This window comes from Lutjanus erythropterus, chromosome 13 (genome assembly GCF_056507025.1).
Source record: "Lutjanus erythropterus isolate fLutEry1 chromosome 13, fLutEry1.hap2, whole genome shotgun sequence".
NCBI lineage: Eukaryota > Metazoa > Chordata > Actinopteri > Lutjaniformes > Lutjanidae > Lutjanus > Lutjanus erythropterus.
The window spans coordinates 13,836,305-13,852,035 of NC_139329.1; the positions used below are offsets into that span (position 1 = coordinate 13,836,305).

At 38.5% G+C, this 15,731-nt stretch overlaps 1 protein-coding gene across 2 annotated transcripts; it reads right to left on the minus strand.

Annotated features, from left to right (window-relative positions):
• Positions 1–297: 297 nt before the first annotated feature.
• nap1l4a (nucleosome assembly protein 1-like 4a) lies at positions 298–14,521 on the minus strand. 2 transcript variants are annotated; one of them, XM_084733764.1, is made up of 15 exons: positions 14,421–14,521; positions 13,383–13,420; positions 11,934–12,006; positions 10,896–11,040; positions 10,342–10,428; positions 8,541–8,675; positions 8,369–8,440; positions 8,116–8,255; positions 7,525–7,670; positions 4,333–4,352; positions 4,091–4,210; positions 3,905–3,940; positions 3,701–3,754; positions 2,388–2,422; positions 298–2,001 (listed from the first exon to the last, which is right to left on the minus strand). In XM_084733764.1, exons 2-14 carry the CDS (start codon positions 13,396–13,398, stop codon positions 2,417–2,419), a joined length of 1,050 nt encoding a protein of 349 aa, XP_084589890.1. In that variant the 5' UTR covers positions 13,399–13,420; positions 14,421–14,521; the 3' UTR covers positions 298–2,001; positions 2,388–2,416. The 2 variants fall into 2 exon arrangements, with proteins under 2 accessions (XP_084589890.1, XP_084589889.1); XM_084733763.1 differs by lacking the exon at positions 2,388–2,422.
• Positions 14,522–15,731: the final 1,210 nt, after the last annotated feature.

Here is a 15,731-nt window from a genome sequence, read left to right on the forward strand (position 1 = left end):
CCAGGCACAGCAGGCAACAAGTCATTGTTTCACTAACTAGTCAATTTTGAGATTTTGGGTTATTTTTCTTCCACGTCTTCTTTCAGATTAATGCAAAGTTTCATGGTGACATTCATTAAATTCCTTTTACCTGTAAAGCTCTGTTCAGCTACACAAACTGTCTTTTTTCATTTCACTGCTAATCTTTACTTAGGTTAATATATTTTAAATTTTTGAGGAGACAAGTCAAAAAGATTTGCTAACATCTGCTCTACATTTCTTGGAAAATAAACAAAGGACAAAGAACACACACAAAAGTACATTTCCATGTCGCACAACTTTAATAGAATATTTTAACTAACTCTGTACAAATTGAAAAGAAATATTGCGCAAGTAACAAATTGTGAATAAGAACCAGTTAAGGCCATAGCTAGCACACGGTCCAATGTGGTAGATTTGAAGATGTCAACCGTGGCTCTGAAAGATCTGTCCAACAAGATCTACAATCGTTCTTTTTAAAAAGAGAGAAGGGGTGGGTATCAATTTTCGCCGTGACTGCTAACACTGACCAGTCACCAGGCAAAGGTGTCCGACTGAACAACCAAAATCCAAGTGCAATATATAAAATACATTGGCAACCTCTTCTATTTGTTCTCCACAGACATTCTACTGAATCATTAGACAATAACAGAAATATTTATATATTCTTAAACAACTTTATACGCAGAATTAGATTACACTGTGTTAATGACAATTGGCAAACAATTTAATAAAAGAGGACGGTGTGTTTTGTCTTTCATTTTGGCTTGTTGGCAACAGAATTTACATTTGATCCAGACACCCCGCACACTGTCCCATCACTGACTTTAAATGACATTTGTTAAGTACTAGATATATACCAAAAGTGATATTTTATCCACCATTTCTGCTTAAATTTGTCATCTTTTAGGGAAATATTCAGACTGGATGCGATGCTTGGGCTGGGGAAATCCAACCTACATGGACAGAAGGGTTTATTTTGTAAAAAGTTCTTATTATCCTTGTTAACATGAGTTCAAAGATCATCTCAGAGGTGATGGGGCAAACAGGGAAGAGCAATTATGACAGTTTTGAAGTATGACCTCATGATCTTAATTAGTGTTAAGTGTCCACTTACATGCTCCGTTTAAATGCTTGTTAAGCCCAACACATCAGGGCAGAGGTGAGCAGTATTATGCAGAACACAATTCTTCAATGTTTAAGATTCATTTGGATAATAAAACATGACTTGGCAGTATTCACGTTTTGCTGACCTGCTAAGCCCAAATAAGATTTGAGCCAATGAGAATGAGCCTATTACTGTGGCTGGGCCTTAAGAGTTCCCAGAATGCACCACTTCATACAGCTGCATGACACCAGAATAAATAGTCCAATGACATGACAATGAACATTTAAAAAAGTAAATTAAATTCAAAATGATACATTGTATGTCTCTTAAAAAACACCATAACAAAAGAAAAACACTGCAGCAACCCCAGTGAAAGATTAAGCCAAACTTGTTCAGCAGTTTCCTGGTAAACTTACACTTCTCTTGTTGGCATTAAAAAACCCTGAGTAACTGATTTATTTCCATGAAAACTAATGTTGGGAGCCATTCCATTCCTATCTTTTTTCCTTATGATGATGTTCTGAGGTTCTTGGCAGTAGTAACCTACTCCACCTTACCAAAAGAAGAACATTGTCCCTATGTGATGCCATGATATTTTTAATTAAAGTCACTTCCTGCTTTGAATTCAAATGATGCCAAATAAAACGGGGTGAGATGGGCGCAAGACAAAAGAAAAAGAAGTCATGCACATAGTAAAAACGCAGTTGGGTTTGCGTTCTATTGCGTTCAGATGAGAGTTCATAAAAGGGCAGAGCCTGCAAGAGTAGGAGGACTTGCTGATTGGCTAAGAACTGATTTGACGGACAGCAGGCCTCCGCCTCCCCTGATCACCACGGTTACTGCTGTTTGCATTCGGCAGGCTGGGGCTGTTCTTTCTGTGGGGAGCAGACAGACAGACACCATATTAGAAAACAAGAGAGCAGACAGAAGCCACTGGGCATTAACTAGCAACTAGAAGAAGCTAAAAAGAAAGCAGACTCCAGAGAAAGAAACAAACTTTTTTTCTAACCAGTTTGTTACAACGAAAAGGAATGATGTTAGAAACCTGGGATGGGACAACAGGAGGAAAAACAAATAGATGGAAAGAGCAAAGACAGGATAGGGAGGAATAGAAGATGTTATCTACCCAAGATGTGAGTTGAGGGTCCTAAACACCTCAGACTACTGGGAGAATCAAGGATGTAGTGAAAGAGAGGCAGCCAGAATAATAAACCAAAGTATATCATGTGTATGTGGGACGCCATCCTTATTTCTCCCTTACCTAGAAATGCATGGGGTGAGAATGATTGATTATGCCTGTAATGGAGGGGAGTCCAGGGGAGGGAGAGACAACAATATGCACAAGTTTAATTGTCACATTCAGAAATGACATAGTGCGCACTGTGAAACATTACTTAAGTCTGTGAATGAGCACACTGAATTCCTGAGGAGAAATGAATAACTAAACAGGTACCACGAGAGAAAAACTCAACACAACAAGCTACTAAAGAAACTCATTCATGGACAAAGCAGCATTGTGGGCCTCTCTGATAAAACTGTTTACAGGCCATGTTATTCACTCACTCACTATCAGACTAGAATAGCTCATAACGGATCAACAATGAGCCCAAATACACCACATAATATATGACTCCTTCTCTGACTATCATTACATAATAACCAGCTCTGGTCTAAGAGAGCAAGTGCAGAAAAGGAAAACCTTTCTTTAAAAATCTGCCATATGCAGGATACATTGCATGTCTGAGCTGGTTGTGGAAATCTGAGACACAACTTTAGACCTCTCATTAATATCCTCAGCATTATGGGTCTGTAGAGAAAGAGACTTACCTTCATCATCATATTCACCTTGAATATGTTTGTGGTTTCAGTTCAACTTTCAGTATACTCTGAGCCAAATTTGTTAAGTAATTTACATCTAAAACAAATTATAGACCATATTTTGATTTTGTCTTAGCTAAACCATATGGAAAGAGCTAATGAAACAAAATAAACTGAGGTGCAAGTCTTTCTCCCCACAGCGCTCAAAGCTAAACCAATATAAGCATTTATCTCTGCAGACATGTGACTATGCTCAGAGTATGAATGTGATATAATGTTATGATTTGTTGTTTGCAAATACAATAGTGATAGCACTTAAAAAATCTGGATAACAAAGTGGCCAATTCATTACAATGAAAGTGCCCACATGGTGAGTATGCTGTAAACATTTGTATGACTTACTTCAGCCATGCCATGACACACATGCATTTCTCTTGAATATTTGCTCACATGAACAGTAACAGAATTATGCTCTGATAGACTTTTAGCACCTGTAAATTACATAGTGGCCTAATTGCTCATATAGTGATACATCAAAGAGACCACTGTTTAAACTTATATTATGAATTCTTCCCTTAAATTTCTTTAGAAGCCTTCTCTGGCGACACAAGACCACAATTACTGCATTGGTCCAGTGGCCACCATCACAGCACCAATAAAAGCACATATCAAAAATGATTCAAAATAATGCAAACACATCACGAGTAGGTGCAAGATCAGTAATCTAATTAGCAAAATACAAGAATTCATACTGACCTTGGGGTCAAAGTCTCCCTCATCATCATCATCATCACCCTCCTCATCTTGCTCCTGAAAAAAGATGATTTTGAGAAATACAAAGAATTATTAATTAATACAGTTCAGCAGTCATGTGCATAGTGGTACAGTGGTGGATGCAAGTCATGGTGTGACAGTGAGATCAAATTCACCATGTTTAAGAGTGAAAATGGTATCACTAACCTCTTCATCTCCCTCTTCCAGCTCCTCCTCTTCAAACTGCATTGAAAACAACAAAATCGAGAGTGAAAACATGTGGTATGACAGTGATGACATATTTAGCTTTTATGTCTTCCTCCTTTTTTTCCATCTTGCAAACATCACAGTTTGTGGCTTTTTCTACATGTGTGTTAGAGGAAATACACTCACACTCTCGTCATCTTCCAGAGCCTCTCCAGTGAAATACAGCACTGCTCTGGGAACTATTCTCTCACGGAAGAAATGACCAATCTCAAAGTCTGTGGCTAGAGTGAACTCGGAGTCTTCATCCTATAAAACATGAACACAAAGAGGCCATTTTTACACAGCTATAAATTGGATAGATTGATGGTAAAGAAAGATGCCATAAAATGGATGGTGATTTTATGAAGATTAAGCTACATTATACTCACCATTTCTCCATCTGGTGAAGCTGTAAGAGAAAGGACATATGTTTTAAGCAATAAACACCACAACACACTGCTTTACAAAAACCAAAGAATGAAATTAATTGTTTGATGAGATGTGGAAAAAATTGGATTTTAAAAGCTGCATGAATTTTTAAATAACCAGTTAAGTCACCAGTCACAGGAGGATGTTACATTTGTTTATAATAGCTTTCATGAGGGCAGCTTTGCAATCCACTGTCAAACAACATCTGAAAGGCCTTTTAAGGCAACGACTATGCACATTACCAATGACATCACAGCGTGAGATCACATCATACACAAAATGACAGGCGGTTAACAAACAGCTGTGCCCCACTGACTAAAGGTGACATCATTCCATCCTTCCTCTTCTTTCAACAATACTGTATTCGTGGAAACTGCTTTATGACACTCACCACATTCTGCACTACAGTATAAGCACCAGACTTTGATCACGTGCGCTAACACTGGGGCCATTGGGGACAGTATAATCATCAACATACATTTAAAAAGCACACTCGCTAAAAGTCATGAATATAGTGACTGCCAGTGCAAATGAATTAAAATTGGCAAATGTGATTACAGTGTATATTGCCTTATTTACATTACTGTTGATTTTCACAAATATGTGAATTAATTGAGACCACTTTTTTTTCACAAAAAAAATATGAAGATATAAATGTTGGGGGAAATGATACCGTTTAGCTGGCACTAAGCAGTGGTCTCCATGTAATTGTCCTATAAAAACTTGTTTTTCATGTATCCTTTAAACAATTCTTCTCTAATAGAAAGCAAAGAGTAGGGCTACCCCCTAATAGTTGACCAAACTGTTGGTGGCAAGAGTCTTAATCAACCCCGTTAGTCACAGGTTTAAAAAAACATCATCATCATCATCAAAACAAAAAAATAAATAAATAAAAGAATACAATATTAATTATAATAAAAACATCTCAAATTCTATGAGGGAGCTGCACCATGCAGTTATGCCCTGGGGAATGTTGCAACACAGACCTTATTTTCTAGGGCACTGCTGCTACCTGCGCTGGAGAAAATAACAGTAGGTGGCAATAATGCTCTGTTCAGTAGCAAGACGCCATTAAAAGAAGAACAAGAACTGTGCTGTAGCTACCATTAGAAAGTTAGCGGACCCATAGTATACCATAGACATACATACGTAGACATGGCATTGATTGCTTCAGCTTGTTTGCTGCTTGATTGCTTCAGCTTGATGTCACCACCCTCTTTGTTAGGTCAAGACTGACCTGTGAAGGTGGAGGTGTGTTTTTTCTGGATAGGGGGGACATAATCTACATGGAGTAAAATAAAAACATTATTTTTTTTTCCTTACTCCATGTAGATCACAATCCTTGAACAAACTTCAGCCACCCATTTTGGTTGCAGTTTGCAAACTGAAAGCTTATTCTTACCCTCATGTACAGCATGTATATTTTCCCTACAATTGCTGACAAGGAGGGAGAGGGACAGGGTGGAGCTGCTGAGCGGCTGTGTCACCCAGAGCACCAGTTCACTGTGCAGTACATTAGTGAACAAATCAAGGAATAAGCAGCGTTCCATCACTATGAAACAATCTGAGACAGTGACAATGTCAGATGCCACTCATTCTGGCCGCAACATTCCAGTGAGTTTGCATAATCAGTGGTTCAATGTTATTTTTAAATGCTGGACAAAAATATTCTTACGATACTTTCTCACAAATGCTGATGGAAGAGATACAATTGATGACAAAATATGCCTTCCTCTGAGGGCAGGTGTAGATATGGAGAGTTGTGTTTGTGTTGTTTTGTTACCATCCATGTAAAATACATGACACAAACTAATTTCTTCAATAATTCTGTTGTATCCCTCCAAAAACAGCATTTGCACAACCATCGTCTACTCCAATCCAATATAAACTCTGTTTGTTAAAGAAATACACAATAACTCTTCACTTCTCTCAATCATGGACTGCTCAACACTTAAGTCACATGTACTCTGTGTGTGTGTTCACATGGTCAGTGAGAGATGACTTATTCACTGATAGATATCCCAACCTCAGGACTGTACACCTGAACACACTTGACAAAGAGCTATTTATATTCCCCAATCATATACACTGAGGCTATGACTCAACCAGTAAGACAAACATTTGCTCAGCCAATGAATGATCAGGTCAACTTCTGAAAGTCAGAACAAGTCCAAGCATGCCTGACAGGTAATCTGTCAACACAGGAAAGACGATTCAAATGAAGATATATGCTGCCTAAATAACTGATCCTTTAAGAGATAATGACTCATGTCAACATATTTTGAAGAAATGTCGCTGACTTCTAGACTGACCTCACCTTTGATAGGGACAACTATGTCAGGACCTAGTATCCCATTGACACCAGACAGATTTTTTTTAAATGGTTAAAGCTAAAGGCCTTAAAAAATTGTTATGAAATGTGTTACAAATGTTCCATCCGTGATTAGTTGTTCTTTAGTCTTTCAATTTTTGAATGTATCTTTCTGAAACTCTGAGATTGAGACAAGATGTGCTGTATGTAAACTAAGGACTCAAAACTAATTTATAAACCATTTAAATTAGTACGTAGATAGACTGTTGTTTTATAAGTGTCTCATAGCTTTGCCTGAAATTTTAGATCACTCATTAACATTGACTGTTTAGCACCACAAAAACCCCTTAACTCTGTAAGGTGGAAAATAATAGTAAAACTAAGTAACAGTCCAGTGAGCACGGCTTAATGTACGAGGTCCAACATCAGTGAGCAACAAACGTGCTGACCGCTCAAAGTGCACACAGCAGAGTGACTGCATGATCTGACACAGTTCAGGGGTCTGGCACCACCTGCTGGTGGAATCAGCTTAATGCAGCAACTAGTGGTAAAACCACATGACATGCATGATGCCATATCGCCTGCAGATGTTGACATGCTGACTGTTAAGCAGGTAAATTTGTGTGTGGCTCTCAGCACCTTCAGGGATTCAGAGTTTGCTCAAAACATTTGTCTACAACGTCTGTACACAGCTAACACAACAAAGCATGTATTTTAACATTTACTGCTTTACACACTGTACACAAGCTGTTGACAGAAGAAGACGTAATTGCTTTTAACGGTGCACTTAGTCCTCCAGTGAAATCCATAACATTTTGTGTGTCTGTGGGTGTGTTCTCACCTTTGACAGGGTTAAAGAAGTTGAAGAAAGAGTCGTTGGGAACCTGTTTGGTAACAGTGCGGACAGTGCCACGGCCTTTATGCTTCTGCTTCTTCTTAATGGTTTTCACCGTCACATCCTTCCCCTTGTGCCAGTCTATCTGACAGCTAGAGAGAGGAGGTGCACAAAAAAGTGAGAGGCGGCAGAAAGCGTAAAAAAAGGTAAAGGTTGGAAGAAGTGCCAAGAGGAGGCTGATATGTGGGATGTAAAGTCAAGAGAGATTAATATAGAAAGAGTGAACAGAAATGTTTTACAAACCACACAATCTCTATATTTCCCTTAAAACTCAACATCATGAAGAGTGTGTTTGCACAAACACTATTCTTAAAATGGATAAACCAAAACCAGTTTGATTGATATTCTCCTGGGTGACAAATTAAAAAAACATGATTTAAGTAAAAAGATCTGAAATATCTTATAAAAAACACTTGTCTGATTGATATTCATTGGCACTGAAAAAACCATGATTGAGGAAATTAAATATAAACATGAGATTAACACTTGTGATAAATCCACAGTTAAACAAACATGTTTGTGTGCTCTGGCTCTCACCCTTCACAGTCGATGATCTCTGGCCCCTCGAATGAGAACGGGTCTGAGGCATCAGGCTCTGACTTCATCTTGTACACTTTAGTGAGGACTGCATTGTTAAAGTAACCATTGGGCTCAAAGTGGAACTCTAATGTGAAACTCTGTGGGAAAAAAGTCCAAGACAGGAAGACGGTTTCACTCAGCTTTTTAGTTACACTTAGTTTATTAATTTCAAATTTATATCAATTCATTATTACAACATGATGATACTGACCATTGGCTGTCCAGGCTCAGAAAACTTCACCTGAATATCTTTCAGGTGCTTTAAGATGGGCTCATCGTGTTCCTGGTGGGACACAAACAGTCCAATCAGAGACACATCGGTGTTCAGAAATGCAGTGAAACATAAGTATAGTTTGAGTGAGCAGTCAATCATTTAAATGTACCTGTAGCATGTCACTGAGCATGTCCACACTCTTGAATATGGTGAGCCAGAACTCAGGGATGCCTTTTGGGTCTTCCTCTGGTGTGGCTTCCTCTTTCTTTGCATCCTCAATAGCAGCTTTTTCCTTTACTTCCTCCTACAGGTTTTGCAGCAGAGCACTCATTAAAATTCACTATTTTAACAAACAGCTTTAACAATCTAGTTTAAGCTTTCAAGTGTCATTGAGATCGACGGATCGATGGATCAAATTCATGTTCTATGGAGAGGAGTTGCCTCATGTGAATTTGCACGATCACATTTAGACCTCTACTCTATGCAAATGAGGTCCATCCAAAGCTACAAAGCAGACTTCACGAATGCCCAATCAAACTGTAAACTAGGCAGTGCTGATCAAATATCAGACAAAACTTGGTTATTGCATTATCCATTTCTCACCTAAAATGATTTCAGAAACATATTTGTGTTTGCCATTGATCTGACTGGCATGTTGAAAAGATTTGAGCCAAATCCAAGCACTGCCCAAATCGCGGTGTTTATATGATAAACTTGGAGGGAATGAGGGGGAAATTGACACGTGACGTAACCTGCATACTGCATTGCCCACTAGCCAGAGCATGGATTGTCCTGTTGCATTGCAATCGGCAGATTTGGTGTGTCTGCACCATCAGTCTCAAGATACCAAACAATCTGGGATTTTGCAACCTTGGGGATTTCTAAACAAAGTGCAAAGGAGTTGCTTGAACAGCGACGAACAAGACACACCTTACCGGACACAATGCTACTATTCTTTTTCAGTAGCTATGGAGCAAAGCGTTTGGAGACTGTTTTGAGAGTGGAGGGCCAAATCTCAGTGAGTCTCACAGAATTTGAGGCGCATTCCCAGTAAGTCTGCAAGAGAGCCCTTGCAGAGCCACTTATACACACTTTCTGCAAGTCTACATTTCTACAAACACTGCCTGAGGCAATTACCCACAGTTCATAGGTAATGTTAAACACAGCATTTAACACAGGGAACCCCCGAAGTGTTTAAAAAAGGAGAAACAAAAATAGGATGGACAAGTAGGTCTGTGCAAATAAAATGCAGTTTGTACACAAGTGTATGACACTGTTCTAACAAAAAATTGTAAAATAACTGTTTTACATGGATGACTTTGATTAAAACATTTCAGGACTGAAGCAAATAGATTGGAAAATTCAAATAATACAGAGAATGACGTAAAACCTCAAACAATAAAGATAAATACTAATAATAAAACAGATATGGCATGTTTGGCGATAAACCATATGCCAGGATTAATAAAATGCTTTTTTGAGATATGTTTTGAGAAATGTTTTTTAAGGTGTCCCTGATATGTCACAAAGTGCTGTTCCATTCCTGTTTATACCACCTCAAGCATGTGCAGCCTCTCACACAAAGGTGACGTCAGCTAAAGTCCATGAGGGTTCAGGATTTAAGGCTTTAGGGGGGAAATTGGGATTGGGCCTAATTCCCATTAAAACCACATTTTCCAGAAATCTATTGTTTTCTGTTGGATAAAACACCATTTGTATATTTGTCCAAACATGTCTGCTTCAGTTTGCTTTACTGAGGTGGACACAGATGTTGGAAATGATTTTTTCCTGTATGTCTTGCACTCAGTCTTTCATCCACCATGGAGAGAAACATTTGTGTTTAAAAAAATCCTCTTTTCATTTTAATCAAGTAATTTTAAGATTGTTTCCTTTGCTGTGGAAAACAAAAAGATGTAGACTTTGGCAAAATGATAAGGCTCAAAAGACAAATAAATCAAAGGAATACTTACAGCTAGCTCCTCCTCTTCCTCTCTGTCACTGTGCCACTCGCACTCTTCATCTGTGGGTTCCACTGCTCCTGTGACAATGTCTCGTCTCTGTGACACAAACACACACACAAAATGTATCATTTTAGAGAAGAAATTGGGAATATTAGTGTGAACAAGTACAAGTATTTTTTCAGTAAGGCAGAATTATTTTCAGCGAGCAGATTGAAATCAACACCATTTTGAAGAGAGACGGACACACGCGCTGCCATACTGCATATATACACACAGCTCAGACAGGTGCAGCAGGATTACAGCTGCCAGTCTTCAGTGCGACTATGAATGGCTGAGTTCTTCTGAGTTCTTGTCACTTGCTCTGGAAATAGCCTTGACTGACAAAAGAACAGTTGACTACTCGTTGTGGCAGTTTTCAATTTAGCACCAAAGATGTGGCCTCAATGAACTCATATCAGAGAGACATACTGCACCACTCATTAGTGCAGGGAACAACACAAGTATTTCTTAAATACTTAACAAGTAAGACACCTTATTTGTTGTTCTAGTAATATTAACTGTACCTTCTCAAACAGTGGCTGATAGAGGGCAGCATACTTCCTCTCTAGCTCATGGACCTCCTCGTAGAATTTCGCCTCTATGTTGGCACACTGCACCTGTAGCCTTTTCAAGGCATGCACCCGCCTTTTCACTACTTTGGGAAGCATGCTATGAAAGAAGAGAAACATTAGAATTGATGTGCATTTAAATTAAAGTAATATTATGATCCATGTTTCAGAAATAATGTGTTGTCCTGAGCTAATTCTTAGACAATTTTTAAACCTTTTTTACTGGTGAGATGTCAGAGGTTGGGAAACACCAAAAGCTCTTAAGATGATTTTGTAAGACAGAAAGATAATTGTTGTGTCTGGGCGTGGTACTGTGGCAGGTGTCTGTGATTCTGTATCATTTACCAACAATAACGTTGGTCAGAAAACGTAATAATAAAAAGAATAATAATCTTAAAAAAACTGGTTTGGTTACAGTTGTGAAATGTTTGATGTTAAGCGTGACAGCAACATAGCTTGCTGTGTTGATCCTCATTTGTATAATTTCATATGTGATTTCACATACATTAGATTTTGGACCCTAAGTAAGTATTTCTCACGAACACAAAACCCACCAGATGATGTCAAGGTCACCATATTGAACATTTACAGATTTCAGATACAGATTTCAGATCACAAGACCACAATTACCACCTTGGATAATAAAGTACCATATTTAAGTTGTCTGGATGTTACAGTAATCTCCATATCTTGACTATTTAGAGCCAGTTATATCAAAATGTAACTGGCAATTGCGATAAACTTTGCCATTTTCAAATAGACATATGTGTACAGGCAGTAAACAAGTATCTAATTAACATAAAAAATATTCTTACTTTGTGCTTAGAATCATTGCTAGATAGGTTTTTCAAAACTTTTATTTGCTCAATGCCATCTTAAGTTCTTTGCTGGCAACTGATGTGAACAACAGCATGTTGTAACCATGAAAACCTCTTTCCATTTTTACTTTCTATCTCACATAAAACAAGTCCAGTATAAACAATCTGCACTGACCTTTCCAAGAAGTGGAAGCTGACAGGTCTATCCATTTGCCCACCTGGATTTTGCATCCCTTGTTCCCCTTTACCTGCCAAGCAAACAAAAATGTTAACATTCAGGTATACATCTCACATCACCGGTACACAAACTGGTTATTAAGAGTTCAAACATGAGGGCTGTGTAATTATTTCCATAAATAAAGTTTAAATTGTGGCTCAACATACAGTTAACAAATAGGGGTGTCACAATTTCAAGATTAAAATAGAAAAACAATCAAAATGAGCTCCCTATTCAATAAGCAAAATCAAAACCAGAATATATAATTATATAATTTTTCCATCCTGCCTACTTGCAGCATCTGGCGGGTGTCCAAAGAAAAAAAAAACAACACTTCAAAGATGACGCAGTGTAGCGAAGACCAAAAGTGTTAAGAGCAAAGAGTTCAGAGACTGACTTGAGAGGCTAAAGCCCCTGTCCACCTTCAGACTCAGACTTTGAGGCGCATTCTTGGTAAATCCGCGAAGGCTTAGGGCTGTCCCACTGTCAAATTGTGAAGTAAGTGAGGGCTCTCTCGCAGACTTTGTGAGTCCTTTATGCACATTTTCTATGAATCTGCATTTCTGCAAACTTTTCCTGAGGGAACTGCCCACAGTAAATTGTTTTGCAACATTAAACACAGAAAAGCCCTGAAGCATAAAGAAAGGGATAAACAAACATGGGAGAAGCACCAATGATAGTGCAAATAAAACAAAGTTCAATTATTTTAAAGATATTATATGTTCTGACAAAAATGAATAAACATATTATTTGAGTGTTTTAATGGACGACCAGGATCGAAACTTTTCAGATATGAAGCAAATGAATCAGACAATTAAAATAATAAAGAAATAGGGTTCAGGGCTTAAGGCTTTAATAATAATCTCAATCTGCAATTCTAACTGTATTCTTTTTCTCTCCTATTCGCCTACTTGCAGCATCTGGTTTCCACAGATAAAACACAACATTTCAAAAACTACTGGGTATCTTACAGGAAGTTATATTGCACTTGACACCATATGGCCTGTTTTTCAAGAACAATTTGCAAATGTGAATGAAAGTTGTCAGGACATAAAAGCAATGGTTTGTTGGTTTTTACAAATCAAAACTCAACAGTCTAACAACGGCCTAATAAAATAAAAAGTGTCAATCGAAACGAAATGTGACTTTAAACTGAAAAGTCAAATCAAACTGTGCATTCAGAGGATCATGACACCCCTAACACACTCAAATACATAGCATTAATAAATACTGTGAAACCTGTCAAGTTCCGTTTTTATTTACACTTTGTCAGAGGTCTTGAATCAACTGTTGAGGTTATAACGAACATTTCAAGTTTGACTTCGTTTGCCCTTGTAATTCATCTTAATAAAATATAGTAATTTATGAACAAAAAAACAAAAAACAAACAAAAAATGTTTTCTTCACCTTTATTGACGTCCATTACCGTGTGGCAGCTCCTTCCTCTGGTAAAAACAGAATAATCATATTTGACACATACTCATCATGAGTCACAGACAGTGATTAGGTACTGACAGAAACAGCAACAGAGTGAATGGGAAATTTTTATTTCACCAGCGAGCGCGGCTTTGAGCCAGACATTTAATCGATCATCTATATAAGATAGGTTTTTCATTACATTTTCACAAAATCCTCAGTGTTGACGTCTCAAACGCATAAACGACAAGAGAAACAAACTGAACCATGTGTCAGGTGGAAAAACAGAGCGACAGACAGACCAGCTGAGCTAACTTTCACCGATCAACAGCAGCACTGGTGTTGGGCAAGCGCAGGCCGATGACGCATTGACATGCTAATGGCAGCTGGGCTAGGCTATGACAACGAAAGTTAGCATCTCTCCATTTACAATTAGTGAAATAACTACCGCTACCTCTGACAGTCACGGAGACTCACTGATAAAACAATATCACATGAATCTAGACACTCACCGCGGTTTATCAACAAGCACATAATAATAACCACCTAGTTAGTATGGGCGGTGCCAAAGATCTGACAGCAGCTAACCGGGCTAGCTGGCTAGCAAGAAACTACGAGCCAACGTGCTATGAACAATGCTTGAGCTATCAGCAAGTACGAATGTGAACGTTTTACATGAACCTTTTCTCTTCTATTCGCAAAACACAATTGGGATAAAGTATGCTAACGAATGGTTGAGGCAAAAATGTCATGTCTGTCCATTATGTAGATAAAACTGGACGTTAAGGTTACAGCTATGCTACTAGCCTCCTGCTAGCCGCATTGACAAGCTAACTTCAGCTAGCGACCGTTAGCTGGCGCGTTAGTAAAGGGACCAATAGTGAAGGCAAAGTGTCTTGAAGACAGTTCACCAGTGGTCTGTCAAATTAGTGAGATAACTGGTAACGTTAATGATTAATACACTAAAATGACAGGAAATGCTGGTATTAGTGAGATGTTTGTGCCAGATAGCTGTGTTAGCAGTCTTACCTCTAGCTGAGTGGAACACAAGCTGGTCGCGTCGCTCACGCGTTTTCGCTTCAACCCACACGCGCGAGCTACACACGTGTTCCAGTATCCTGGACTCTGATTGGTCAGATGGTGACGGAGGGCGTGGTGCTGCGTTCAAGTGCTGCGTTGCGAAAATCTCTACTGGGTCAACTACAGTATTACTCAATCTGTCTCCAAAATAAACAGGAAAATATTTACGGATATACAATCAGTGTTTAAAATAATATATTTCAAAATGTATTTCTTAATTCTAATTTCTAATCTCTAGTCTGTTGCAATAGTATTAAGCAACTGATCTTGAGGAAAACTAAAGCACTTTTCTTGAGGATTTCTCAATTATGTGAGATTCAGCTAATTTTACTTCCTTCAGATCCATCCATCCATCCATCCATCCATCCATCCATCCATCCATCACATCACATCACATCACATTGCATCATATCCAACATGCTGTTGTCTCCATCTTGAATGGTACCTTGGTTCATTGTTTTTGTTCTGCGCATTTTTGGTCTGGGTGCCCAAGTGCCCTTACAGTAGAAAGATCACACATAGATCACACATAATTTCAGAACAAAAAAAAAGTACAGATGAGGTGTGTCTGAGAGTGGATCAGAATGCCCGTGCAAGTGTGTATTTGAAATAAAAGCACAGACAATACGATATATGAGTCAGTTGGCAGGGCGGGAAGAGAGGGTGAGATGATCATGCAGGTCTGCTCATGTAAACTCCTGAGCCAAACCCTGCCAGGTGCACAGCATGACCGTCAATGTGCCAATCAGTCTGCCGAAGCAACTCTCTATTACTGTGCAGCCTACAGTTGGGGACTTCTTTAGCTTTAACGTACACATCCTCCACAACAGGCAGGAAGCACCACTGGTGAATGCCAAGTTGGCCAGACCAGTAAAACCATTGTTTAATAACCTATAACAACACATTTTCCTTTTATAGTGTAAAGAAGTACAAGTATATGCTCAAAGTGTTCAGTTAATGAATCAATTTATAAAACAGATGAACAGCCAGAGTAAAATAAATGCAATTATAACAATATGCTGCAGTTTTTCCACATTCAGTCAGTCTACTGTCATTATACAAGAAGAGATAGGAGCTGGTCTATTTTTCTTGGAAATCCTGACATCCTCTGTGACAAAGACATTTTTCACTGGCAGCACCTGCATGAACAGTAGCCTACAATTGACATTGTTATGTCATGTAGCATGTAAACAGGATCTACAGTAGCATATCCAGTATGAGGTCTGCTACTCTTATTACTCGTGACCCCCAGTGGACAAT

Coding starts and splice junctions, on each gene's coding strand:
- nap1l4a (XM_084733763.1), bottom strand. Junction 7,671..8,115: donor GAGATCATCGACTGTGAAGG/GTGAGAGCCAGA, acceptor TCCTCTCTCTAG/CTGTCAGATAGACTGGCACA. Junction 3,755..3,904: donor TGGAAGAGGGAGATGAAGAG/GTTAGTGATACC, acceptor ATCTTTTTTCAG/GAGCAAGATGAGGAGGGTGA.